Source organism: Colossoma macropomum, unplaced genomic scaffold (assembly GCF_904425465.1).
Source record: "Colossoma macropomum unplaced genomic scaffold, Colossoma_macropomum, whole genome shotgun sequence".
In the NCBI taxonomy this organism is placed as follows: Eukaryota; Metazoa; Chordata; class Actinopteri; order Characiformes; family Serrasalmidae; genus Colossoma; species Colossoma macropomum.
This window is the reverse complement of record NW_023494788.1, coordinates 10,254,380-10,281,212: the sequence shown is the minus strand read 5'-3', so window position 1 is coordinate 10,281,212 and position 26,833 is coordinate 10,254,380. Positions and strand designations below refer to the sequence as shown.

The 26,833-nt window shown below is 40.7% G+C and overlaps 2 protein-coding genes across 4 annotated transcripts; both read right to left on the bottom strand.

The window, feature by feature from the left end:
- Positions 1-108: 108 nt before the first annotated feature.
- cnot4a (CCR4-NOT transcription complex, subunit 4a) lies at positions 109-12,528 on the bottom strand. The gene is made up of 13 exons (XM_036568337.1): positions 12,296-12,528; positions 10,431-10,659; positions 9,919-10,116; positions 6,232-6,318; positions 6,025-6,126; positions 5,706-5,831; positions 5,392-5,516; positions 5,007-5,216; positions 4,579-4,636; positions 4,234-4,489; positions 2,790-3,221; positions 2,337-2,573; positions 109-1,641 (listed from the first exon to the last, which is right to left on the bottom strand). Exons 2-13 carry the CDS (start codon positions 10,602-10,604, stop codon positions 1,322-1,324), a joined length of 2,325 nt encoding a protein of 774 aa, XP_036424230.1. The 5' UTR covers positions 10,605-10,659; positions 12,296-12,528; the 3' UTR covers positions 109-1,321.
- A 1,071-nt stretch (positions 12,529-13,599) lies between these two features.
- zgc:136858 (uncharacterized protein LOC678543 homolog) lies at positions 13,600-25,822 on the bottom strand. 3 transcript variants are annotated; one of them, XM_036568334.1, is made up of 19 exons: positions 25,625-25,822; positions 25,150-25,239; positions 24,889-24,999; positions 23,532-23,706; positions 23,338-23,449; positions 22,793-22,899; positions 22,508-22,634; positions 22,175-22,295; positions 20,778-20,863; positions 20,056-20,198; positions 19,701-19,760; positions 19,498-19,561; positions 19,302-19,396; positions 18,493-18,621; positions 17,491-17,605; positions 17,252-17,389; positions 15,886-16,052; positions 14,839-14,921; positions 13,600-14,544 (listed from the first exon to the last, which is right to left on the bottom strand). In XM_036568334.1, exons 1-19 carry the CDS (start codon positions 25,687-25,689, stop codon positions 14,346-14,348), a joined length of 2,187 nt encoding a protein of 728 aa, XP_036424227.1. In that variant the 5' UTR covers positions 25,690-25,822; the 3' UTR covers positions 13,600-14,345. The 3 variants fall into 3 exon arrangements, with proteins under 3 accessions (XP_036424227.1, XP_036424228.1, XP_036424229.1); XM_036568335.1 differs by having other exon boundaries at positions 24,889-25,003; positions 25,625-25,792; XM_036568336.1 differs by lacking the exons at positions 13,600-14,544; positions 14,839-14,921 and adding an exon at positions 15,442-15,695.
- Positions 25,823-26,833: the final 1,011 nt, after the last annotated feature.

The window sequence follows — 26,833 nt, the reverse complement described above, 5'->3', positions numbered from 1 at the left end:
TTGTTTTGAGAGTGTCCATTACTTCATTAGACAATAAAACTTCTGTTTAAGAAGTGCCGTATTTATCTGTTCATTTGGATGGGAAAGAAGCAAAGATTGAAACACAGGCACTGAGTACTCAATTTTATTTAGGATTTTGTTGTTCCAGACCTGCAGAAAAGGAGTCAAATATTTATCTTCTTTTAGCTCTTCACTTTTTATTAAATGTGTTATCTCAGCAGCATGTTAAAACCAAAAGGTTGGACTATATTGATTTTTTTTCCTGAAAGAATGAATGTGTGATAAATACTGTTTAGTATGGGCCACACAATAGAGAGAAAGGAAAAGGAGAAATGATTTGAAGGCTGTGAAATGGCCAGAAGTTACTGTGTTACTGTCACAAGCAGTCCTTACCTATAGTAACAGTTATCAACAATCTCATCTACTGCACCATCTTTTTTCTCATCCTTCCTTGGCTACCCAAACCTGTATCACCGATACTTAAGACTGGTGGCTTTGACGAACGTGCTGTGCAGTCTCAATCCTTCTCTCACTAGGAATGGAGTGACCAAGTACCACATGGTGGCATCTCAAACCCTCCACCGATCGCTTACTAGTGAGTAAAATATGAGTCAGGACCCAAAGCCCCCAGCCATCAGTGGGGCAGCGCTCCATCCTCTGATACAGAGGTACAGCAGTGACTCCCCCCTGCTGGGTGGGGGCCTTTGGCACCCCCAGGAGACTGGGGGCCTCTATATATGCACCATTAGGTCATCAAGTCTTATGCGTAGATTTGCACCATAGACTTCTGAGGCAAGACACTAGTACACTGCACTGACTCCTCTGAAATGAACCACTGGATTTCACAGAATGGTTCTCATTAAGTAGACCAACACATTCACAGTATTAGAATGGGAACCAAGGATGGACAGATGTATGGCGAGTGAGACACATCAACACTACTCTCATTCTTTTTAACCATTATTAGCTGTGTGCATGCCCATTTTGTGTGTTCACCCTTTCTCAAATGCTTATGCATGAATGATGATAATTTTTTCCAGAACCATATATGTTTGGGGCCTTTTTATGCATAGCCAGCATAAATATCACCCTCACTATTCCTGCTCTGTGTGCCCTTCCACGCACTATGCGGCGAATAAAGTGAGTCTCAAAGAAACAGACAAATGAATGCTGTAAGAAGGGGTGGTTGTTGGGGAACAGGGGAAGGAGAGGGGGCAGATGAATAAGAGCTTATGTTATGTTATTAATGATCAGGATATTCTGCAGCCTCACGCATCGTTACAGTTAAGTTAAGAGGGATGGAGGGATGGGGAGTCTGTCCCTAGTGGCGGTCCATGCCGGCGCTCTGTAGGATGTCTGTAGCGGTCTGCGCTGGAGGTCTGAAGGCTGTCTGGAAGCCTGGTGGTGGAGAGTGGAACTGGCTGGGGGCAAGTGTGGGAGTGGGGAGGTAGGGTGCCCAGCCGGCTCTGTGCAGCGAAAGGTGGGCCGCCGCATCCAGCAAGCCTGTGTGCTGGGGCTGGGGTGCAGCCACCGAGCCGCCCGGCCCATCCATCTCTGTCAGCGTCTGCAAAGACTTGAGCCAGTGTGGTGGGTTGTCATCCTGGAGACAGTCCAAACTGCTACCCGTGGATGCAGGGATACCTTGAATGACGAATTAGAATAAGAGAGAAAAGGAGAATCGAGGGAGGAAGTTAATTTTCTTTCACTATTTAACAGTTTCATTTTATTATTCACAAGATTTTTGACCGTTTTGATGTTAAATGGCCCGTATAATGGAAAACTGCATTTGAATGAATCTGTCACTTTTCTTTCAGTTTGATGTTAATGTAGTATGTACACACTGTAGAAGTACCGAAATGTCCCACTCTCAAGTTGATACAGTCCATATTTAGGAAAAAAAGCCTGTTTTGAATTCACTGGTTTTGTAATGTCAGGCAAACATGAGATTTACATATATACACCTATTCAGACTAGTTACTGCTGTAAGGAGTGTTTCACTCAAGACTGCTTTTTAAATGAGGCACAATACAAACACGATATGTAGTTATGAGAGTGAGTAATAAAGTCTGGACCTACAGACAGGTCCTACATATCCTAAGATAATAAGAGACTGCCTCTGTAACAGAAAATTTGTCTGATTTTATTAGTCACTGCTTATTCACCAAATGCGACCAGAAAAGGTTTGAGTGCAACGGAATTCCAAACTCAGTAAGCAATGAATTCAGACCCTATATACAATACACTGTAGTCTACTATTGACAGTGTGGTAAATTCAGCACTACTATTCATTGACACTGCGCTACCCATAAAGATTCTGGAAGACCAGAGAGGCATACCGGTAATGATGGCAGGGTCCATCCAGCTGGCCGTGCCGTCCCAACTGAGGCTGTGCGAGACCCCTCCTGACCCAGTTGGCGCCCCAATGTGGTTCACGCTGGAAGTGGAGGATGAAGAGGACGAAGAGGAGGTAGAGTTTGGGAGGCCTCCAAAGTTGATATTGATATTCGGTAAGAGTGCTCTCAGGCCATCCTGCCATTCTTTCACATTTATGCTTTCCACTGAGCTGTTGTTTTCTGAGGAGGAAAAGAGAATAAAAAGATAACAACTTAATGATGCAACAACAAACAAAGAAAGAAAGAACTGGGAACATGTTAAAAATGTCGTATTTGGATCAGTGGGTTACAACTGTACAGCTGTGCCTAGCCCAGGTGCATCTATTTATCATCTGAAGACACAGAGGTGCCCCTTCACACGTGTTGAGGTGCTAAAAGTATAGGCTGCAAGCTCACCTGATATAGGTATTCCCCCAAGGCCTGTGTTGTGGTGCTGGGGAGGGCCGGTGACGTCTAGGAAGTGACTATGTGCAGCAGCTGCGCTGGTCGCATGGTTCAAGTGTGTTAGGTTATTGCGGGTGGGGATGCCCAGCCAAGGATGGCGTGAGGCTGTGTGTGGGGGCAAGCTGAAGGAATTGTAGAGGCCTCGATGCTGTAGCTGGGGGAAACGCTGTTGACCGTTGGGAAGGCTGGGCTGGTGGAGCGGGAGAGTGGGGGACCGAGGTGAAGCTTCCTGAACCGACAGCTCCTTCTCAATGAGGTCAGCCAGGGCTTTCCTCGTCACGTCGAAGGGATCAAAGCCCAGGTCGTCGTCCTGCTGCTGCTTGGCCGAAGAGCCGAAACCGAAGGCTGCCTGCCAGTCAGTGGATGAGGAGACAGGGATGGTGTCTGAAAGAGACAAGTATGAAGTTAATGATGAGAATGGAGCACAGACTCACCTAGTCTGCTTAGTCTTACTGAAGGCAGACTTTCTTGTAACCAGTAAACTGAGGATTAAAAATTGTACTTTGACCAAAAGGGAAAAAAAAGTTTTTGCCTCTGGAGCTATGAGGCTAATGCAGCTAAGAAATAATGGAACCTGCAACCCCACCAATTGGCACTGTGTAAACTACAGGCCTAATTTAGCTCCCACTTAACTCAAATAAAAGTGGGGAAAATAACAGTACAAAGAAAAAAAAGTCCCATCTCTTTCAATGGCCAATAATTCATCTCTGCAGCAACTGGGAGTATTGTATGAAATTAAATATAAAGTCTTATATGACAATTTCAATGAATGCATGAATAAATGGATAAATGAAGGCTACTTTTCCAGATGAGCTAAGGCTACTGCTAACAGTTTTGATATTACATGGTAAAGAGAACTCAACTTCTGCACAAGATTTTTCTCCTTAGTTGATTATATGCAGCTTGATGGAATATCATTGAGAGTCATGAATGCAAGCACATTTGCTTCACTCTACTAACCCTGTTCACTGTGGTGTTTGTTACACTTAGACTGGAAATGTAATAACCTGCTTCAAAATGCAACAGAAGGGACAAGCATTCAGCCTTCCAGATGGGTGCTGCTGCTATTTTTCGCTATGCAATATTTTTGTCCATTTTTATACATAACAGTATGCCATACAGAGGGAAACCCACAAAGCAAGTCTATTTGAGATTACTCAACATTGCAACTTAAGGCAAGTGTGTGATGATTTAAGGATGCAGACGCTGGTGGAATATAAGCTTCCATTACATGTTAGCTAAATTAACCTCACAGCTCCAGTGCAAATCTAAAGAAGCAATCTTAACACACTAAACAGATCTTGGCTAATCGACTACATTGGAAAATTGTGTGCATTTGATTTCTTTTTGCCAAACTATTTTTAGCCCTGTTTTAGCCCTTTCTGAGTGGATGTACCTGAGGCAAAGAGGCTCTGTGGTTCAGGGGTCATAGGCCAATCAGAGCCCCCCTGCGGGGAGTTGGGGAAGGACGGCAGACTGTTGGGGATGGGGTTGGGGTGTCTGAAGTTACTGTTGTCCGAAAAGAGGGACTGAGACTCGGCGGCTGCCCCTTCGAAAGGGGAGCGAGCTGTCAAGTCAGCGACACTGATGGGCACCACAAGGCTTGGCTTAGATAGCCCGGGAGGAGGAGAGGGTGAGTCACTGCTTGGGACCTGATACATAGAAAGATTAAAACACTAGATAAGAAATTTCTCCAACCTCACAGAAATAGTTTTAAATTTCTTGTATGTGCGGCTCTTACCTGTGGTATATTCTCTCCATTCCCTATACTTACAGGTTCTGTTGGTTTATCAACAGGACTAAAACAAACAACAAAAAAGCTGAATGAGATAGTGATCAGCCTGCCATGACTGCCAAGCCATAGCAAAAACTGTCATATTGTTTGTAATAGTGCTGCAACGATTAGACAAAGTTTACAAATACCATGATTGTTACTGTGGAGCTTTCTATAATGCCTTATAGTGATCATATAATAGACATGATCATTACGACTGACTACTGTTTCATCGCACCATACAAGAAGAAATCATTTGTAGCACAGAGAGAACTGTGAATGATGGCAGCAGCAAAGTTAGAGGATCTAAAAAATGAATGGTGAATAGTTATTTGATGATAGAAATACACACTAGTAGTAGTCCTAGTCTGTATTTGTTGTGTGAGGCTGTGTACCTGGTGGGCTCTAAGGCTGAGGGGAAGGGCGAGAGGCCTGTGCTCTGATCTGCTCCTAGTTCAGGGTCTGGTTCATCTGGGGTCAGGTGATCCGAGTCTGTCAGACAGTCTAAAAGAGGTGGGGACTTACGATGTTCTGTAGGTAAACCATTAACTAGTTTACCATAGCCCTGTAACAAGGGCCAGCCCTCTTTATTGCTACTGTTTGGTCTGTGGATGCAAGAGACAACAGTACTGACGATAGGTTGGAGGTGAATGAGACAGTTTCACAGATGAAGTCAATCAATAATAAATAATAAAGAAAATCTCTTAGTCAGTTGTTGAGTCTGCAACACTAAGGACAGGAGATACAGGAACACAGCAAAAATAAAACACAAAAAAGCACCTTTGCGTAGCGTTTGCTTTGTTTTTCATCTTCTCCCCTCCACATGTTGAAGATTGGAGAAAGTTGGGATTCATTTTGTAAAGATCTTGGAGTAGTTTCTGCTCATATTCCTGGTGTTTCCCAGCCTACAGAAACAGCATGAATACAAAATTGTATGTTAACTGTATATCAAAATAAATGTATTCCTCATGATTTTACAAGACTACAAACTCTTTTATTTGCAATCCCAAAAACAATAATTTGCAAAACAATAATAACAGAGGAAACAGTGGAAGCTTTAATAAAAGATATAAAGAAAATATTTCTGCATTCACCTGCATTTCCTCTTTAGTAAAACTAGCTGCCTCATCTCCCAGTTCATGTAGATACATACAGTCAGGCTTGGGGCACTGCATGCTTTTCAGAAAATAGCTGCAGTACTTTGTTGTACCTAAAGAAGCCTTCGAGACAAAACATGCAAACAAAATTTCACTTCTATATTCAACACTTCAAAATATAAACAATTTTACAGAATGTCTTTAATACTGGTGCTGCATAATAATTTCCAATAAACGAAAGGATATGAGATAGAATCCACACAGATATGAAGAACCCATGAAAATATGGCAGAATTTTTTATTATACTGGACCCACCTTAAGTGTTCTACCATCGACTACCACATTGTTAACACACTGTATTGCTCTCAGGGCATCCTCTGAGCGGACATAAGTAACATAGGCACTGGCACTAGGACCCTATAGAGCAAAAAATAACAGTTTATTTTAGCTGTGCACTTCAGTATGACTTCTCTGAAACAGAAGTGTACCAACACCTTTTTTGGTTAGTGCAAGTTTTCTCACCTGTGAGCCTGCATATGACGTGCTATTGTTGATGACCACTTTATGTATTTTGCCAAACTTTCCAAAATACTCTGGCCTCTTAAGGACCTGCAACATTGGCATAAGAGGAGATTAGGTCTTCATTACATTATGTACAGTTTATAAAACAATAAGACAACTTAGGATTCAACGTGTATCATCATGAATCATTTCAGCTAATCTCATCAAAGAAAATCAACATGTTCTAAACATGATCTGAAGACTGCATTAGTCTCTTAAGCCGGTGGTTCTCAAACCAGTCCTCAGGGATCCTCAGAGGCTCCATATTTTTGCTAATCAAGAAAATATAACGACATTGTGCATCCCTAAACAAGCTGACAAACTCAATGTATACAACATGAAAATAAAGAAGAGTCCTGGACCACACAGCATTCTGAATGGAGATTCTCCATTGAAAGCAAAACACAGTCCAGGACTAGGCTCTGTCCAGGTAACCAACACTGAGCTTGTTTCGCCAATATGGATTAAGCGTCTTGGACTAATTTACAGGGCTAATGATTAAACACTATTGTGAATTCTTTATAGTCTAGGCTTAACCTGGGAAACCAGCCCCATATATTTTTGGACTAACCTCATCTTTGACTAACCATGCCATTCTAATTATTTGACCTGTTTTCCTGTCAATTTTGTTTTAAATGTTCAATCTAGTAGTACATTAAATCCTCACTTCAGCAGCACCAGGCTATAGAAAGTAAAGGCTGCACATGCTAAGTGTGCTGCTCTGCCACATGACCAAGTAGGTATCTGATTGGATGCCATGTTGCTTAGTAAAGAGAAAAACAGAAACTATGTCATCATTCCCTTCCAAAGAGAATACAGTTATAGTTGTGTTTTCAAGAACTCTCACAACAGAAAACAGCTGTGAACTTCTAATGTTAACTTAAAATGCTGCAACAGAACCCAACTCAGTTAAGTAGCCCTCGTATCAAAATCTGCAAATACAGTTCTGACCTAAATAGGTTGGGCTGAACAGAGGAACCTAATCTGAAGAATAAACATACATCAGTGAGTCTATTTTGACATACCAAACTAGCAGCTAACTAGAACTGAGACGCTCTAAAACAACATATCAAAAGATCCGTCAACCACTAATCCATACAGCATACAAGTCTAACCATGTAGCAATTATCACAGTGACTGACACACTATATGCACTTTATCACAAATATAAATGAATGTAACATACATGTGTGGCAGTTTCCATTACAGTGCTAATTGCATGCGATATCAGACTTGTGGCAGACATGTGCACACAGATGAAGACTTTAGGCAACTGCTGGCCAACATTTAGCAAAGGCATCTCAGCAGCACAAATACAGATTCCGGTTTGTTCATTAAGACACACTACAAAAGGTATCTGGGCAACTGCATAACCCTTATTCCCATCTGAACCAGCTAAAACAGTCACTTCATGGTCCCCTTTAGTCTCTGAAATTATAACTATGAAGCTGTATTGACTGGGCTAGTACTCACAAAGCATCTCAGTGCTACTACAACACTGGATCTGAAATGAGCACATCTGCTCAGACATCCTAACTAGGGCTGCAGCTAATGATTTTTTATAGTCGATTAATAACCTATTGCTTAATTAATCAACTAACTGAACTGCTATTATTCAACCAACCTTATGTCGATAATTAACGCTACTGAATATCAGAATAATGTTAATAAGCACAGATATTATGCTAATTATTGTTCTTTCGTTCTATTTCAGCCGCTACAAGATTTTTTTATTGCTTCATTTTTATTTGTACAAAGAATAGTTAATCATTCCAACCTGTGGTAAGTTCAAAGGTATGCATACAATAAATAAGACTGCACGTAATTATTGGCTATATACAAACAAAACACCAGTGATTAATTACACACATACACCGATCAGGCATAACATTATGACCACCTCCTCGTTTTTACACTCATTGTCCATTTTATCAGCTCCACTTACTATATAGGTGCACTTTGTAGTTCTACAATTACAGAATGTAGTCCATCTGTTTCTCTGCACACTTTGTTAGCCCCCTTTTACCCTGTTCTTCAGCGGTCAGGACCCCATGGACCCTCACAGAGCAGATACTATTTGGGTGGTGGATCATTCTCAACACCGCAGTAACACTGACGTGGTGGTGGTGTGTTAGTGTGTGTTGTGCTGCTATGAGTGGATCAGACACAGCAGTGCTGCTGGAGTTTTTAAACACTCACTGTCCACTCTATTAGACACACCTGCATTGTTGGTCCACCCTGTAGATGTAAAGCCAGAGACAATAGCTCATCTTTTGCCGTACAGTATGAGCTAATCATCTTCTAGTCCTTCACTGGTGGTCACAGGACGCTGTTGACTGGATATTTTTGGTTAATGGACTATTCTCAGTCCAGCAGTGACACTGAGGTGTTTAAAAACTCCAGCAGCACTGCTGTGTCTGATCCACTCGTACCAGCACAACACACACTAACACACCACCACCACCACCACATCAGAGTTACTGCAGTGCTGAGAATGATCCACCACCCAAATAGTACCTGCTCTGTGAGGGTCCATGGGGGTCCTGACCACTGAAGAACAGGGTAAAAGGGGGCTAACAAAGTATGCAGAGAAACAGAAGGACTACATTCTGTAACTGTAGAACTACAAATTGCACCTACATAGTAAGTGGAGCTGCTAAAATGGACAACAAGCGTAGAAACAAGTAGGTGGTCATAATGTTATGCCTGATCAGTGTATATATTTTGAACGTCACTTGATCTGATTGCTGGGATACATTCAAATGAAAAGAAGAAAACCCTGGGACATAAGTTCCACTCTCCGGTAGAAAGTAAAATGGACAAGCTTGTCCAGAATATTTCGGTTTCCAACCAAATGAACACAGAGAACTGCTGGATCTTAACAGTGTTACATGCCATCTATACAGAATATGGTTATCATTCTAAGTTATTAAGCAATATTAGAGCTAGCTCAGTTACTGACAATGCAGATGATAATTGTCTAAATTTACACTCACCCAAGTTTACCCTCAGTGCTTTCTGAAGTGTACTGCAATTTATCAGAATGGCCACAAGTACTATATGAACATGACAGAGCAAGTAAATGATACACTGATCATGGTAGCCTTAGTCCAGAACACCCATGTCCATCAGCCCTAACCCTTTCCACACTGCCTCTGTTTGCGATTTTCTTCACATCTCCAACTAGTGGTGAGTATGTCCCCAAAGGAGCAGATCTTAAAATCCTCAAGAAATGACTCAGCACTGATGCTGAAATCTGTGACTTGACGTCCACATTCACAACCCACAATTCTTTGAGACATTATGAAACAATACTGAAAAGCGTATTGTTTACTGGACCTGACAATGTGCATTACACAACCAAAGTAATATCTATACATACAGAAATGTTACTTTCTATTTCATGAAAACATTGTGCATTCCAAATCACAACATTGCAGAGAATACACAACTACTTACTTCCTATACACAACATTAGTGGCGGTAACTGGTGTTATAATCCAAGCACACTGTTATCTTCCTGTTCCAGCAATATGAATGTGTCCCAAAATATATGTAATACAGCAACCTCCCCTTCTTTGAGAGTAAAACTTAACAATCACTGACACAGCTGTAGTGAGCAGGGAACTGTCAAATAATGCTTCTCACCTCCGGGTCCGCGAGCCTCTGCGAGAGTCCCACCACAAACACTAGATTCCGCTGCACCACACGGACACTAGCCAAGTGCTTACGGTTCTCAGTCACCTTCTGCTTCTTCTCATTCTGCTTCTGCTTCTTTTCGTTCTTTATCCTCTGGATCTCCTCCTGTGACAGGGGCTTGTATACAGCCGGGTCTTCCGGGTATGGCTACATCACACACAGAGCAATCACTCAGCTAGTAAATCCTACACCAATGTGTAACACTCTTTAAACAGCCCCATAAAACAAAATCAAGTCATAGTGATATGAGTAGTGGTGTAGAAATATGAAAATTATTAACCACATCATGTTGACCAAGCCTCACCTGGGTGTCAAAGTAATTTGTCTGCATTTGAATCACAGTGTACTCTCTAAAGTAACTCTAAAGAGCAAAAATGATGCGATTTCAGACACGTCTATTAATGGAATAAGCTAAAAGTCCCTGGACAGTACCAGCAGTGTGCTAGTCAGTAGCGCTGTACCTTTCTACAGGCTGGGCAGAGGCCATTCTCGTCTGTCCGAATGCGGTGCCAGCAGAAACGGCAGATTTGGTAGCCGCAGGTGCATGGGAAGAAGTTGACGTCGTCAATCTCGAGCGGTTCCATGCACAGAGGACACTCCATAGGGTCTTCCTTCAGCTCGGGACTACGGGACATCCTATTGCACTGGTACAGTAGAGTCTCCGACCACAGCAATTAACCAAAACAGGAGCTGGGAGAAGCAATCAGGTATAAATCAGGAGAGATTTAGAAAGTGTGTTAGAAGATAGGGTGACATTTTATCCAGAACTGTTGCTGCTTTAAGAAGTGAGGAAGCCTTTATGATGACATGACCTTCAACCTATTGATAAAGACGTAATTCTTAATCCTTGAATACATCATAACTAGTGACTACCACATTTAAACAAAGCACCATCTTAGAACAACATGAGATTATCATAAGTTGTAACAGTCTCTAGCCTAAATACCTTCTAAAAACTCATCTAATGACGACACTCTTGAAAATAACAGCCTATATATCTATATGTTGATGTTGATGACTTTTTTAGGGAATTTCTTTTAGGGAATCTGTGAATCTACACTGAAATGTTAATTAGTAAACACAAAGATTAATATAAGTATGTATTCTATCTATCTGTTAGTAAGGCTTTTGGTGGAGGAGCACCATGTCATTGCTTACTGGTTATGTACGTTTAGTGATGCTGTCACATTCCTCACCAAATTCGTATTTCCTCATATTTACTGTGGAAAAAGTCTAGAATGATTCCACACTATACAAATGTATCGATAGCAAGTATCAGAAGCCTCGGGTAAAACAGGTTTCTACTCCCAACACTGATCTGTCCAAAATATTGATAGAAAAGAATTGATTCTGACCACTGACATACAATAACGACACATTTTCGCATTCCAAATGTCAACGTTTCTGCATGTAAACAGTGAGTTTTTTCGCAAAGCAATGTAACCTGTGGCCCTTGCAACTTGCATGTAACGTTAAGTCTCCACAAATAGCTACGTATATGATGTTTCAAGTCAACCCCTGGAACTGAACATTTAACGCAAATCTCTAGAAACACTGTCCACTGTAAAACAACTCGGCCATCAGTCATAAAACCCCCAAGATTGCATCAGAAATCCTGACATGAAATCATTCACATCTGACATCCTGTATGTGATACACATCCTGCTCCTCCAACATGAAAACTACTGGAGTCAAACCACAAATAACGCCAACGCAAATGGCAGATGGGCGCTAGGAGGAAACAGATTCGGAGAGTAGCATCTTATTTATAATTTTTCCAAAATACTAAACAAACGCTCTGACACTTCAGCCGCATCGCTGAAGGATAACAAAAGAAGCAGGAGCTGCTGCGGCTCAGCTTTACGGGCTGGCGGCAGTCGAGATGCTAAAAGCCGGTCAGCTGCTCCACCAGCCGGGACCGAGCTGGAACTGTCGAGCGGCGACAAAACACAAAAACACAGCCGCTAAACGACTGTTTTCAACCCATTCATAGTCACCAACACAGTACAACAGAGCGTGTAGCACATCGAAATAAATGTCCGACTAATAACGTGAAATTTGCCCTAAATATTTTCTTTTATTTATCTGTCTGATGAGTATTGTAATAGCGCGGCCTACACTGGCCCAGAGCCTGCGACTCTCCTACTGACCTGCCCGGCTCTAGCGAAGGGGGTCGCTGCCTGTAGCTTTGTCAGCCTCCCCCTCTCCACTTCCACTCCCAGTTTACAATAACATGAGACGTGACGTATTTAAACCATCCACATAACTATATTAAAGACATTTATTTTCGGCACACCTGCACCTAGATGGTTTTATTGCTACTCACTTTAGCTTTCCAAATGCAGGGAATTCCACTCCAGAGATATTCGCGAAAAGATTTGTTTGGGGCGGAAGTTAAAGCCTCTGAGCAGCTCGGATTCCCTCCAGCCTACACTTTCAAACGCTGACCTGCTCAGCTCTGCTTTTAAACTGTTGGCTCGACGTTTTCTTTTTCAATCTAAGTGTTTCTTTAGACAGCAGCTTCTCACCACCATCTTACATTGAAATGAGGAGGAGGGAATACAGTAGCCATTCAGCATTCACTGAGTTTGCGCAAACGGGACGGAAATGCATTGTGGGGGATGTAGTCCTGAATCTTGAGGCGAGGCAAGCCAAGGCAAGTCTATTTAAATAGCGCATTTCCTATACTGCGGTCATTTAAAGTGCTTTACAAACAAGAAAATACAAAAGATAATTCAAATTAAATTTTAAAAAGATGCAGGAGAATAGAAATGAAAGACATGATTAAAGCATCATGAACAATAGATTTAAAAAAGAAGAAATAAACATTAATTTAAAAAACAAACAAAACATTAAATTATGAGAGTAAAGTGCTTTTAGTGGAGAGAAGTGCAGTAGAGTAACTGTGTTTTAAACTGAGCTGAAAGCTGAAATCCATTTAAGAGAAGCATATTAGCTAAACACTAACGCTACTATTTGGTCTTTACCTTCGGCAGGACTAACTGACTAGTTCCTAATGATCTGAGAGTTCTGCTTGGCTCATATCGCTGCAGTATATCAGATAAATATGCTGGGCCTACTGAAGTCAGCCATTTAAAGACCAGTATTAGCACCTTAAAGTCTATTCTGTAACACAGTGTAAGGGTTTAAGAATGGGGGTGATATTTTCCCTTCTCTTACTCCTAGTAAGACTCTGGTAGCTGCATTTTGAATCAGTTGAAGCTGTTTGTCTTTTTTGGGAATCCAGTTAGGAGACCATTGCATAATCAATTGTACTAGAAATAAAAGTGTGGATGAGTTTCTCCACGTCCAGTTGAGTGAAAAAATCTCTGATCTTGTTGATGTTGTTAAGGTGATGAAATGCTTTTTTAGTAACTGCTTTGACATGACTGCTAAAACTAAGATCAGAGTCTATTGGTACACCAAGGTAATGTGCTAGATCTCTCAAGTCCAGATAGGCAGCTAGTCTATGCCTCTCATTGCCATTCCCAAATAAAATATTCTCTGCTTTGTCTTCATTCAACTGCAGAAAGTTTTGTCCCATCCAGTTAGTGATGTGCTCAAGGTACTTACAAAGCGAGTCAGAAGCGATTCACTAAACTTGGACATAGATAAGGTTTAACAAGCAGGTTTAATTGTTATATTTTATTTATCTGAAGGTGAGGGAAAACACCACGCAAACAATATTATCCAAAATAATTAAAAAAAGAACAATTAAAATTGGTATGAAAAGATTTTTATTTTACATAATTATTGGAAAATGTGTTAATTCCGTGATTACGAACCCTGGCCTTGAATTCCTGCTGCACTCTGGCTATCAAAAGCCCTTTATGAGAATAAAATGGTTGTGTTAGTGTAGGGAAATATCAAATTTTGCAGTGCAGAAGTAATTCTAGGACCAGGTTGGTCTCTATTATTTAAAAAAATGCTGTAAATTTAAAACTGTAAAATTTTAATTGGATGTAATTAATTTACTTAAAAGTATTCTCTGTGGAGAAGGTTTCCAAAGTGTGACCCAATGTGTCTTCTGGAAAAAACAGCTATTACAGTAGCATTAAAATGATGAGTGACCAGTAAGTGGAGCATGTCAGCCGGTGCCACAGACCTGCTTGGCTAAACAGCCAGCTGAATCCAAGAGCAATTCATTACTGTAAGTACAACTGTGTAAAACGTAACATAATGCATGACGTAGACTTGAAAAACAACTCTTGCTTAAACCGCAGAAATGATATTATGTACTAAAGTTTGTAAGTCAACAACAGGTTAAAAAATGCAGATAGTAGATTAGCTGAAAATGTAATCACATACAAAAGTTCATATCTGTACTACTCTGTCTCCATCCTTTTTTTATATAATTATTGTAACAGCTCAGTCTATTAGGAGTCTATCCACAGGCAGGTGGGCTTGGGCCATGGCTGAGAATGAGCCCTCTCAGGCTGGACAGCGTCAGCACTCAGAGATGGGGCGATGGGGTGAGGAGAGAAAAGTGAGAGCCGTGCAGCGAGGAGGCCCATGTGCACACAGCTGTCCATATCCTTCCCCTTCAGAATCCCTGCCATCAGTCCACCTGCAAGGCTGAGCGAGAGAGAAAGAGCACGAGTGAAAGAAAGAGACAAGAAAAAAGTGTGCAAGAGAGAGCAAGAAGGAGAGAGAAAAAGAAAAAGTGTGCGAGTGAGAGAGAGAGAGAGAGAGAGAGAGAAAGAAAAAGAATGAACAAAAGTGTTTTTGTGTTTGAGTGGCAATAGAGAAAAAACGAATAATAGAGTGTGCAAAAGAGAGAGGTGGTGACAGAGACGAACAAGGCTACTGCACCAGGAAAAAAGGGAGAGTAAACAGATGAGTGAAAGTAGGAGGTTTGGAGTGACGTACCTGTCTCCAGCTCCAGACACATTCACCGTCTCCTCAGAACGAACTGCCAGTGCCGGATAGTACACAGCACACAGTCTTCCTTTCTACACAAGAATAACCAGCGCATGTTCTTCTCAGTGCCCATACTCACAGAAAACACAGCAGGCATACCTCCTCTTTACAGGCAGTGCTTTTACTTAGGTGCTGTATATATCACACCTGGCACTGAATATAACATACCCAGTTGTTATATAAACTAGTGTTGTTATTCTGCTATTATCTCAGGTTCATAAGGAGGTATAATACTTATGTGCACATTTTTAAAAATCTCATTAAGACTACCTCATTTGCACCATACACTGTTAGAAATAAAGGTGCTGTGCAGGTACGTTTTTCGTTCACCAAGGTACAAACAACGTAAATGTTCCTTCAAAAGTAAAACAGTGGTTTTAAGGTGCAATTGGGTACCTTAAATAAGTTTTTCCAGGTGAAAAGTACATATTTGTACCTTTTCATAACCTAATGTTTTAAAACAGAACAATAAAATAAAAAGTCTGGAGTTGAGACGGGGCGTGTGGAGTCAGTACATCTTAGAAAATATAACTTCAGTGGATTATGGTACAATTATGTTCCCTGACTAAAGGTACTGAGATGTACCCTTGAGGGTCTCACCCCAGTGACAAGAGGGGTACTGCCCCAGGGACAGTTTCCTACCTTTTTTTTCTGGGAATGTAGGTAAATATCCACCTGCTTTCAAACATGCATATTTTTAATGATAGTGCTGTTTAAGTCTATTGCAAGTCTTCTAAATTCTGTACATTTCTATACTTTTATGTACGTACATTTGCGTTGTCCTTTTGTTGCCACTGCCGTTATTCCTTCAAAATAAGCACATTTTCTGTCTATAAAACATATCCATAGATATATGGAAAGAAAATGTTCAATATTCTATCTGTTCCATCTATATCCTACATTATTATGCCCTTATCTTGAATTCTAGATTCAAGCATCAAAAAGACACAATTTATGATGAGTCAAATGTGAAATACTTTAAGGAATCTTCCATACCCGTCTGTGCTTTTGCGGTCGCAGACTGACTGTTCCAGCTTCATGCTCTCCACACACCAAGACCCCCAACGCGCCCAGTGTCACTACCACACAACACAGGTGCTCCAGCAGGGGGCGGGTAAGAGCTGCTGCACAGCTCAGCACATCCTCAAGAGAGTTTGGTAGAACTGTGGAGGTACAACAAAGACCACAGGCTTACTCCCTCTAATAAGCATACCGTACCCTAAAGAAGTCAGATACTACACTTTCGTTCATTCAGTTTCCAGTGAGAACGGCCAGTATGTGCAAGTCATTCATTTTCAGGAGAGATTTCTGAGAAGATATAAAATAATCCACTTAAGTAAGAAAGTAAGCGAAAAACATGAGTTTCCAAAAGCGGAGTTCAGAAAATAATTAGAAGATACAGAGAAAGTGAGACTCCGGACAATCACGCAAGACCTGGTAAACCACCAAAACTTTCACAATCAGATAAACGGCACTTAAAGCTTTCATCTTTGAGAGAGAGGAGAAAATCAAGCTCCAATCTTGCTTCAGATCTGAAAAAAATCCACAGGTGTTTCTGTCCATCCTTCTACTGTGAGAAGACAACTCAACACTATGAGCATGCAAGGATGTGTAGCTGTAGCTGTAGTGGACAGAGTTCAAACCTCAGCATCACTGAATGTATTTGGGATTACTCGGATCATGAGAAACAGAAAATGCAACCAACTTCTAACACTGAACTTTACCAGTGTGGAAAAATATCCCTGCAGATTATATGAAAAACTGAAAGCGAAAAGAATGGAAGCTGTAATAAAGGCCAGGGTGAACACACTAAATACTGAATAATCTGAAATTCAAATTAGTTATTGAGACTTCTGTGTAATGTTCTGTTAAAAATGTTTTTCACACCTACAGTATTATAACAAAATGAAATGCGTGTTCTTAAAAGTGCTAAGCTTATCAAGGCACATGAGGTACAGAGTTATCAGGCCCAAATGATCAGAGCAAACTGATAATGAAGAGTTTGCTGCTTGCACTGCTGTAATTCACAGCGCTGCTCTTGACTCACAGTCAGGAACACACACAAAAGCGAGCGATGACTCATTTCCTGTATTAGCTGGAGTGCATGATCCCGTCTCTCTTTTCATAAGATGATTTGAGACTGGCTAATGTTTTTGAGCACTGTCTTTGTCTGTGGTGCTTTGTGTGAGTCGACAGCAGAATGATGGGCCTGTGTTTAGTGGAGGGGAGTAAATCTGTGGTCCTTGCTGTACCAACACTGTTTTTCATTTTACTAAACTTTGGTGCATTTTAATTCAATGTTTTTTTCCCCTGTGTAGTTTGTTTGTTGCTATGGAAATCAAACATTGTTATTTATGATTACCTTCTGGAGTAGGCAGGTGAAGAGTGCGGCTCATGGTGCACAATTCTGCCAGGTTGGGGGACGTGTAGGAGAGATCCTTCCAGCTGTCTGACAGGAAGGGCTTACAGGCCTTATCGGCATCAGTGGGCTCATACCACACTGAAACAAACACACACACACAAACACACACACACCGTGGATGACGCACAGCCGTGGGCTGAAGATCTGAGCATTCAGTCTCTCAATAGCTGTGGATGTACCTGGGACTGAATGTTTCTTGGCAAGGCTGCAGACATAGTCGATGGTAGAAACAGGAATGTTCCCATCAAGAACCACAAGAGATGCTGAGCGCAGCTGCTCCTCATACTGGGAAACCTGCACAGCATTTACATTTAGGCCTTATTTCTCCCTCATACATTGACCCTGGCTCTGGCAAATTGGCCATAAAAGTGGTAGTATGAAAATACAGTTTTCACCATTTCCCTCTTACCACAAATGTAGTCAATCAGCCAAAACACGTTGCTTCGTTAACAGTTTCTTGGATGGTAGATACAGTAAGCTATTTTTTATGCCTCCTTTAAAAGTAAAAAGTCAAAAGTTTGTCACATAGATAAAAATAGTAGAAGCAGCCACCTTCACGTCTGAATTTGGGCCGCACTTTAGTCAGTTTTTATAGTTAACAGTATTTCGTACAGCAGTGGTCACCAACCCTGGTCCTGGAGATCTACCTTCCTGCGGAGTCTAGAACCAACCACAATGTGCCAAACCTGTTCCAGCTAATGAACTTCTTCAGAAGTCCTTGAGTGGATGGATCAGAAGGATTAGTTTAACTAGGAGGGAGACAGCATGTTCGACGCAGGTTGGAACAAAACTCTTTAGGAAGGTAGTTCTCCAGGAGGAGGGTAGGTGACCACTGTCATACAGGGTCAGAAACCACATAAGCAGGTCTGTTTGAGATTACTTAACAACTTGACACACTGTGTGCAATTTAGGCACATAAGCATCCATTAGGACCAGATAGCTACTTTGGCCTCGTAGCGCTAGTACAGAATTAGACGCAGCCTTCAGAAATCAAACATGTCTTGGTCAGTTGACTACATTTGGGGTAAGGTGTAAATTTGATGTTTGGCTGAAACATCATTTAAACTCCTAACTGCAGCTGTTGCAAACAATTTGTACTGTCAGTTTCTGCCATGTTGGTAACAACACTTCAGTGAAAAGCATTACTGTGGCTTTCCCTCAATGGCAGAAAAGACACTCACATACTGCTCTTTGATTTGCTGGTGGATGTCCATGTCCCCCAGTCCGAGACTCAGCTCTCCACTCTCTGTGATCACAGCGCAGTAGGTGGCAGTCCTCTGACCCTGCAACCTCGCGACTGCACTGGTGTTCTGATGAACACAGAAGAGAGTTCAGTATTGCTTATCTTTGCACAGTTTTCAGGCAAGAGACCAGTTTTACTGAGATCTATCTACAGACAAATTTGGATTAAATGAGCAGCAGTGAACAATGCATCACAATATTTCATTTATTTTCAAGGTTTGATAAGTATGAACAGACCAACAGTGCCACAGTCTCACTTACTGTGCTGCACTAAATCCAGTTAAACAGCCCGATTATGCTCTCTTTATAATGAAACATGCAGTAGGTCAGCATTGTTTGAGTACTCACGATAACCACATAATGCACAGAGAAGCCTATCGTGATGTAATTTTTCACAGTAAAAGACAGAGGACAGGAAACCCTGGACAGGCCGCCAGTCCATCACAGGGCAGACACACAGACATACACATTCACACACACTCACCCCAAGGGGCAATTTAGCATGTCCAATTTTCTTGCTGTGAGGTGACAGCACTACCTACTTCACCACTGTGCCGCTCCATCAATTGTAATAATATTTCAATAAATTATGCATGTATTCTGGCCAAAACACCATTTTTCCAAATGTAAACCACTCTCCACCCCCCACTGAACTGAATGATGGAATTTGAGACTCTATGCACCCAAATTATTTATGGACATGGCCTGTCCAGCATCATCATCATCATCATCATCACACATTACTTACCATATGCTTACAGTAGTTGAGCACAGCATCACTATGAGAATCTGTTCCAATGGCTGAGATGAAGAGAGGTTTGTGGCCCAGCCTGCTCAGACAGTCTTATAAGCACAGAATTGGAATAGAAAGAAGAATAAAGATTTTCTGTACTACACAAAATAGATGGACTCTGAACAGCACTGTAAAGAGACTTATGAGTTACCTGCGATATTCCTACCAACTCCCCCAAAGGACTGGCACACGTTTCCTGGATTTGTCTGCCCAAACTGAAATAAATACAAACAGTTTTCTGTAGGGAATTTAATTTTAACACAGCAGTTTGTACAGAAGTTCATGACTTAATAAAAAATCCAAGTCCCATGGACACATTCAGCATGGAATTTCCATGAACATCTATAACCATACCAGTAACTTCTGTGTTGTTCCTTTAGCAATGAAGTCAACATTCACACCACCAATGACAACCTGTAGAAGACACAATGGAATCAGATTTTAGACACACTGAAGGCAACACCTAAAGTCACTTTCATAAACTTCTTAAGTTCTCAGCACTTGCCTTTGACTGATTTACAAAAAAAAATGTTCAGTGATCATTTTCACATCAAATTTACATGTTATAAATCTTTACATACAGGTGAATTTTCACACGTGATCATTTTAAGACCAAATCGATCTGTGCAAATGTTTTATACTATACTTGTAATAAGACCCCACCATTTTTGTGTGTCATTTGTGTGAACTGGCTTTGGATCCTACATACAGGTTTAGATTTTGAGGGCTGGTTCTTCTCCTCCTGCGTCTTACTGCTTCCTCTGGGACCGCTCTGACATTTCTTCATGCGCTCTGAAAGGGCACAAGCTATCTGACTGCCCACCTTTGCGTTGTTATGAATGAGAGCTATGTCTAAGGGAGAGACAAGTTAAGGAAAATCTTACTTATGCTCAAAACAAGGTTCTTAAATTGTTTATGTACAATTAAAAAAATTAAGATGCCAAAAAAGGGTTCTTTTTGTAACATTTTAGAGGTAGCACTTTTGGTTCCTTACAGAACCTTTCAATGGATGATTCTCTAGAGAACCACTTTTGTCTTAAGAACCTTTTTAAAGTTTACACAACTTTAGAAAGAACCCTTAAATCGTTCCAATATGTGAAGGTTCTTTAACCTTCAAAAGTTTTTTCACACTTACAAATCTTTTTGAAACATGGTTCTTTAGGGAACCAAAAGTGGTTCTTCTGTGGCATTGCTCAAAGAACCCTTTGTTGCACCTTTTTTAATGTGTGTATGATTCTAGGAAAAAACATTTATTTGGTGAGGAACTTTTGTTTTACATGGAGGTTCTTTAAAAATGTCTTTCACACTTCCACATCTCACTCACAGAAATGGTCCTTTAAAAAAGGTTCTCAGTCTAAGAAAGAATAATACATGGAGATACATAATTATCAAAATTGTATGTGACAGATTAGCAAAGTCTTTGATGGATACTGGCTTGGAGGGACTGGCCCTCAGTGAGCTCACTGACTCTCTGCAGGATGAAAGGGGTCACATCTCTTCCTCTGATTCCTTTAAGCCTGTGGAGAACATACAGAACATGATTTTGACATGGGCATGTGCTCTGTGTCATATCGATTTATTGTTATCTCTGACTATTAATCTCATGACATCCGATTTCTTGGGCCATGTTAAGGCCTAATCCTAACCTTAAAAGACCTTTGAAAGTACATAAAGCCCAGTCTTGACTACATTTCATAAATAAACATCAGTTTTACATTACTAGACTTAGGGTTTGTACCAGGGTTTTTGAACCAGTATGAATAGGTGGGGCTGCACTGCTGTAGGCTGAACAGGTGCATGTAAGTTGGTTCTCATGACATCACACAAACAACAAGTTCAAAATGGGCTGCTTTTTTTTTTAGCTTGGTTTCTATATACGGACTGTATGGACTGGGAAGTGAATGATATGTTTTGAAACTTTGAAACATTTTTTACATATTACATTCAACTCCTTTATTTCAAAAATGTAACGGGAATTTGGTTCACCATGATATGGCCCCTTTAAATATGTTGCCATTCACCCTTGTTAAATGTAGCGAATATGGTTTAAGAGGTTGTTTATCAACATGCATGTTTAGTGATAGGATCATGTTCAAATTTCATTTGACTGCATGAAAAAACAGGTGTAAACACACCCAGGACACAATTGGATCACTCAAACCACATTTGGAGATGGTAATTTCATTTTTATACCTGCATACAGTGGCATAAGTGGAAATGCATGTGCTAAGTGCTGACTAGCAGCAGACTTAAAGCAAAAGAAGATAAAAAAGGAAATGCTGCAAGTCTGGAGAAGACGGGAGATTTTGTTTGGGCACAAGTGTCTTCTTGCACACCTGGGTCAATGAAATAGTCCAAGCCAATTCATAACAAGCAGAAAATGTCAACAGAATTAAAATATAAGCAATGTATGTGCCGCACTTTTACGGAGGAAAGTAAAATCATCCTATCTGGCCACATTGGGAATGAACGTTTATTTAATCTGGCCAAACGTATATCATCACTGCTGGGACAAAAGTTTTTTTTGGTTTTTATCTTTTGTCATAATTTGAAAATGCAAGCTGCCTTTTACATTGTATCTGATTTTCATGATGAATGGACCAATAGAAATGCTGCAAAATAGCACAGAATAGACAGCTGCTGCATTAGCTTCAGTGAAAATGTTTTTCTCTCGTCTGAAAAATTACCATTTTGGAGATACAAGGTATTGTTCTAACAGCAACCATATCCAGATATGATACCGACATGAAACACATTTAATGCAATGCGTAAACAAGCCCTAAGAGTGAGAGAAACCACCATTTGTTTTCCCCAGGATGCTGGGTTACCTGGCCTCGTCCACTGCAACCTGTATAGCACACTCGATCTGCTGTCCAGCAGCAGCATGCTCTTCTGGTATGGGCACGGCCAGCAGGACTCCACTCTGCAGGCCCAGAGACAGAGTGCTTGCTGTGGACAGAAAAAAAAGTTGCCTTAGTCTTAATCTGCAGGTGAAGACACCAAAAAACAGGTATTCAGTGATACCAGACTGGTTCGGTAAATGATACAGAAACTTTAGGCAGTCGTTTACATCACTGAATTCATTAAGTAAAGACTGCACTTTGCATTCAATAACAACAAATCAGAAATTATAAGAAAGAGGATTTTTCTTTCAAACTTACCAATAAGGCTTGCTGCCTCTTCGGCGTTGAGGACATTGTATGGAGATATGAATCCACTCTGGGTAGAGAAGAAGGCTGGGAAACTCTTTGACTTTCCATAAGTGGCTACACAGACCCCCTGAGTTTCCTAAGAATACAGCATTAAAGAGATGATGTCACCATTGATATTTATCATTATGGAATTACTGAAATCACTTCTGTGCAATTTATTACAATAATAATATGAATTTTGCCTGACAATAGATGTCAGTTTCACTTAGTTAATAGTTTCACTTGATCACTGACCAAGAACTCCAGGGTGCGGCCAATGTCCAGAATGGACTTCACACCAGCGGACACCACAGCGATGGGAGTGCGGCCCAGTTCGGTCAGATCCGTGCTAACATCCAGAGCTGCGAGGAACATTAATTTATTAATCTTTAAAAATAACAACAGTCATTGTTACCTATTAGCTTATACAGAATACAGTGGGTTGTGCATACGTTTAGCATTAAAAATACCATTACCTATAAAAGATCTCATATGATATACTGTTTCTGTCATAACCAAAACCTTGTAACTATTTTTTTTATTCCATCATTTGAAAAAGCCAGCTGTTCTTTACATTGTCAGACTATTTCAGGTTTAATGGATCGATAGAAATGACCCCAAATTACTTGGAATAAAATCTTGTTTCATTAAATTATATTTAACATTAATCACATTTTTTCTTTTCTTGAAAAGTTACCATTTTTTCAGGTATAATATATAGAACGATAGTACGAACATGCTTAAAGTATATTTATTTCTATCTACTGTTATATTTAAACAATAGTATCAGTGTGACTTACAGTTCTCTCCATCTCTGTGCACTCCACCAATTCCTCCAGTCACAAACACAGGAATCCCTGCTCTGTGGGCTGCGATCATTGTGCCTGAGACGGTGGTGCCTCCAGACAAACCCTACTGATTCAGTCACATATTACTCACATTCACATCCACACTCTATCTACGATAAGCAGAAAAGCTATGTATTAATTTTCACCTTGCTGATAACATACGGCAAGTCTCTCCTGGACACCTTAAGGGCCGTTTTACTGCGAGCCAGGAAGTCCAGCTCCTCTGGAGATAAGCCTACATGAACAGTGCCTTCCAAAACTCCTACAGTAGCTGGAGTTGCCCCCTCAGCCCTCACGATGGCCTCCACCTCTTTGGCTGTGCTAAAAACAGACCACTTATTCCACAGAGTTTAAAGCAGAAAATCAAATACACACAACTCCCTCATTTCCCCACACGTCCACCAATCAATACATCTGTTGCTCCAGATTTGCTTGTTAAGCTTTTCACTGGAGCTATGAGACTAATGTTGCTAATGTAGTGGAAGTCTATACCCACCAATTAGATATACAAACAGCATGCCTAAATCAAACTTGCATAAAAGCACATTGAGTTATGTGGTTCATGACTCTGTATGACATATTGTTATCTGTTAAAATGGCCTGAAGTACATTGCTTTGCTAAAACATTAGTAACAGCTATCATGAAGCTTGAATTTAGCCTGAGTTTGTCCATTTTACAGTGCTAGAAATAACAAAATCAAGGCTAATAGATACTTAATGCAGTTTGAGTCAAATGATTTGGCGTTTAGGTATGCAATTTGCATGATGCTAACTGGCAGGGCTGAATTTGTGCTGAAACACAGTTTGCAGACTGATCCAGATCCAGGCATTCCCAGATCCATTTAAGTGGACTGAGCACCTTGTTCACATATAAAATCTATTAACCCTTTTGTGGTGTTGGTGTCTGTGGGATCCATTTTCAATGTTTACCAAAAGAAAAAATGATGTGATTTATTATTATTTCAACCTCAGATTCCTTGGCCTTTGCTCATTTTCTGTGAAGAGCATATAAAGTAACACATTTTCAGTGACTTCACACTGTTCACCCCCCACACATTTATATTACACATGTGGTGTTGAGGTGAACCCGCAGGGAATAAAAGTGTGGAGGTGCTGTGTCCTTCACTCTGTTCTCCTCCTACATGGCCTGCTGTTAGTGTGTTTGTGTGTGTGTGCGCATCTGTTTGTATATGTGTGTGTGTGTGTGTGAGGGTGGACAACATGGACAGGCTGCTGACTGGCTACAGCTGCTAAAGGAGAACCCTACGCTGGCCTCTTGTTATATTTTACACATCTGGTATTTTTACAAATTGTTATGGCTGTACTGTATTGATTTAAAAAAAATAATGCGGTGGGTCCACCAGACCACTGAGTAACAACATCAACACCACACAAAGGTTAAATATGTAGAGACTGTGTAAAGGAAAACTTGCTGAGCAATATGTATATATGCAGAATAAATCAGTGGAGGAGAAGAGTTGTGTTGTGCTTGGCCTTTTCTACCTCAAGTTGTGAGGGTAAGGCATGCCATGTGTGATGATGGTACTCTCCAGAGCCACCACAGGCCGGTGTTCAGCCAGAGCCTCGTGCACAGTGGGGTGAACTTTAAACAGCCTATCTGTGGAAGATAGCACATCCCTATAGCCTACAGTTCAGCTGGTTCACAGATAAGTGATTGTTGATGGCAAACTAACGTGTGTACACACACACACACACACATATATATATCTTTTGGGAAGAATATTTATGTGCAGTGAAGTTTACCATATTTGCCAGACATGCAGGAAGATGAAGTTGAAATACAGCGCCACAAACTGGATGACAGTTTCGGCAGCATCTTCATTCCAAAGTAATCTTAGTGATGGAAGAACAAAACAATGCGAAATCAGTCAACACATACACAGTCTTCATGCTACTGGCACAAACTGACAAACTTTCAGTCCAACCATTCAGAGAAGCTCTTATGCTCCACTTGCTTAAGACAAGCAAGCAGTGTGCAAAGCTGAGGAGACAGTCAACTCTGCTTTGGACAGATCACTGTTTTATTCCCAGTTCAGCTACTAAACCAATCAGAATCCTTTGCAAAGTTTGAAAGTTCAACGTCCAACACAAAGTTAAGAAGGATGTGATTTGATAAGACCACTTGAACTGCACACTTCCATGAACAACATTTGAGCACTTGTAATAATCCTTCAACCCCAGACCTCAAATCAAAACACCGGTCACGTCTGTTACTTACATGCTGTGACTGAAGTCCAACGTGCGTTGTTTGCCAAAGTAGCCGGCTGCTGTTCTCACAGGCATCAAAATACGCCACAAATATAAACAGAAATTTCAAATTTAGGCCCAAATTTGCTGCAAAGCTAAAAGCTAGTCTCTCCCACTGTCGGTGGAACTGAACTTCGACCCGAGAGTGTCTGTTTGTTTTGGCCGAAGAGCGCATCATCTGCAGCTCCTCTCTCTGCCCTGCTTCCAGGAGCAAGAAGTCAGGGGACTTTTAAAAAGTAAATAAATAAAAAAAAAACATGACATACAAATGACAATGACATACAAATACCAAGCCCCCACCCATTTGTTGTCTTTGTGTAAACACCACAGAGAAAATAAATCCTGACTGGATCATTTTTCTATTGGGCATTTCAAATAACAAACCCTTTTCTTTTAAATCAGATCTTAACGATGAAAAAGAGCATTATTACAATACTCGTAGAACTGAAATACAACAAATATAATGATTATATTGTAGCGTGTTCAAGAAATGTTTACTTGTTATTTTTAGGTTGTTCGTTCTTTAGTATTTAATCAGCTAATGTCTCTTATTGTGAAGGGCGGGGCTGGAGCTGAATAATAAAGCATCGCGACTTGTGGGAAAGCTTTATCCCTTTTAATGCTACAATATTAAATAAAAAGATTAATTAAAATGACCTTACTGAGATGTTTTTTTTTTTTGTGTTCCTAAAAAACATTAAGAGCCTTGATGGTTCCCCTCTGGTGTTAAATTGATTCTGGTGTTCAAACAATGCAATTGAATTAGAAGGCATAATTAACAGAACTCAGCTCATATCGCTCATCTCAAATTGCAATCTACTGCTAGGGCACCACAGATACCCAGCTAGCAGGCTCGTGAAGACATGGGCCTCCTCTGAGATGACTGTTTCCTTCAATCTTATTTGCTGCTTCAGTCCTGCATTTTGATTGGATAGTGGAATTTTGTGCTTTGAATTGCTTCTCAATTCTGTATTTTAATTGGATAATGGAATCCTGGGCTGTGATTGGCTTCTGGAATCCTGCATTTTGACTGGCTAGTGGAATCCTGCATTCTTATTAGCCAGTGAAATCTCTTCACTGATTTTACCTGCTGTAATTGGACGATTTGCTGAAATTTTCCTCATTTAACTCTGATTGACCAATCTTCACATTATCCATGAATTCGGAGCACTTGGAGGAA

What these genes read in the sequence shown, in the direction of transcription:
- cnot4a (XM_036568337.1), bottom strand. Translation starts at nt 10,604, where the DNA reads ATGTCCCGTAGTCCCGAGCTGAAGGAAGACCCTATGGAGTGTCCTCTG. An exon ending in AGAGGCTCGCGGACCCGGAG is followed by an intron (nt 6,319 to 9,918) that starts GTGAGAAGCATT and finishes CCAATGTTGCAG; the next exon opens with GTCCTTAAGAGGCCAGAGTA. An exon ending in AAAGCAAACGCTACGCAAAG is followed by an intron (nt 5,217 to 5,391) that starts GTGCTTTTTTGT and finishes TTGCATCCACAG; the next exon opens with ACCAAACAGTAGCAATAAAG.
- zgc:136858 (XM_036568334.1), bottom strand. Translation starts at nt 25,689, where the DNA reads ATGCCTGTGAGAACAGCAGCCGGCTACTTTGGCAAACAACGCACGTTG. An exon ending in TCAACTACTGTAAGCATATG is followed by an intron (nt 18,622 to 19,301) that starts GTAAGTAATGTG and finishes TGTGTTCATCAG; the next exon opens with AACACCAGTGCAGTCGCGAG. An exon ending in GTGTCTGGAGCTGGAGACAG is followed by an intron (nt 14,545 to 14,838) that starts GTACGTCACTCC and finishes TCTCTCGCTCAG; the next exon opens with CCTTGCAGGTGGACTGATGG.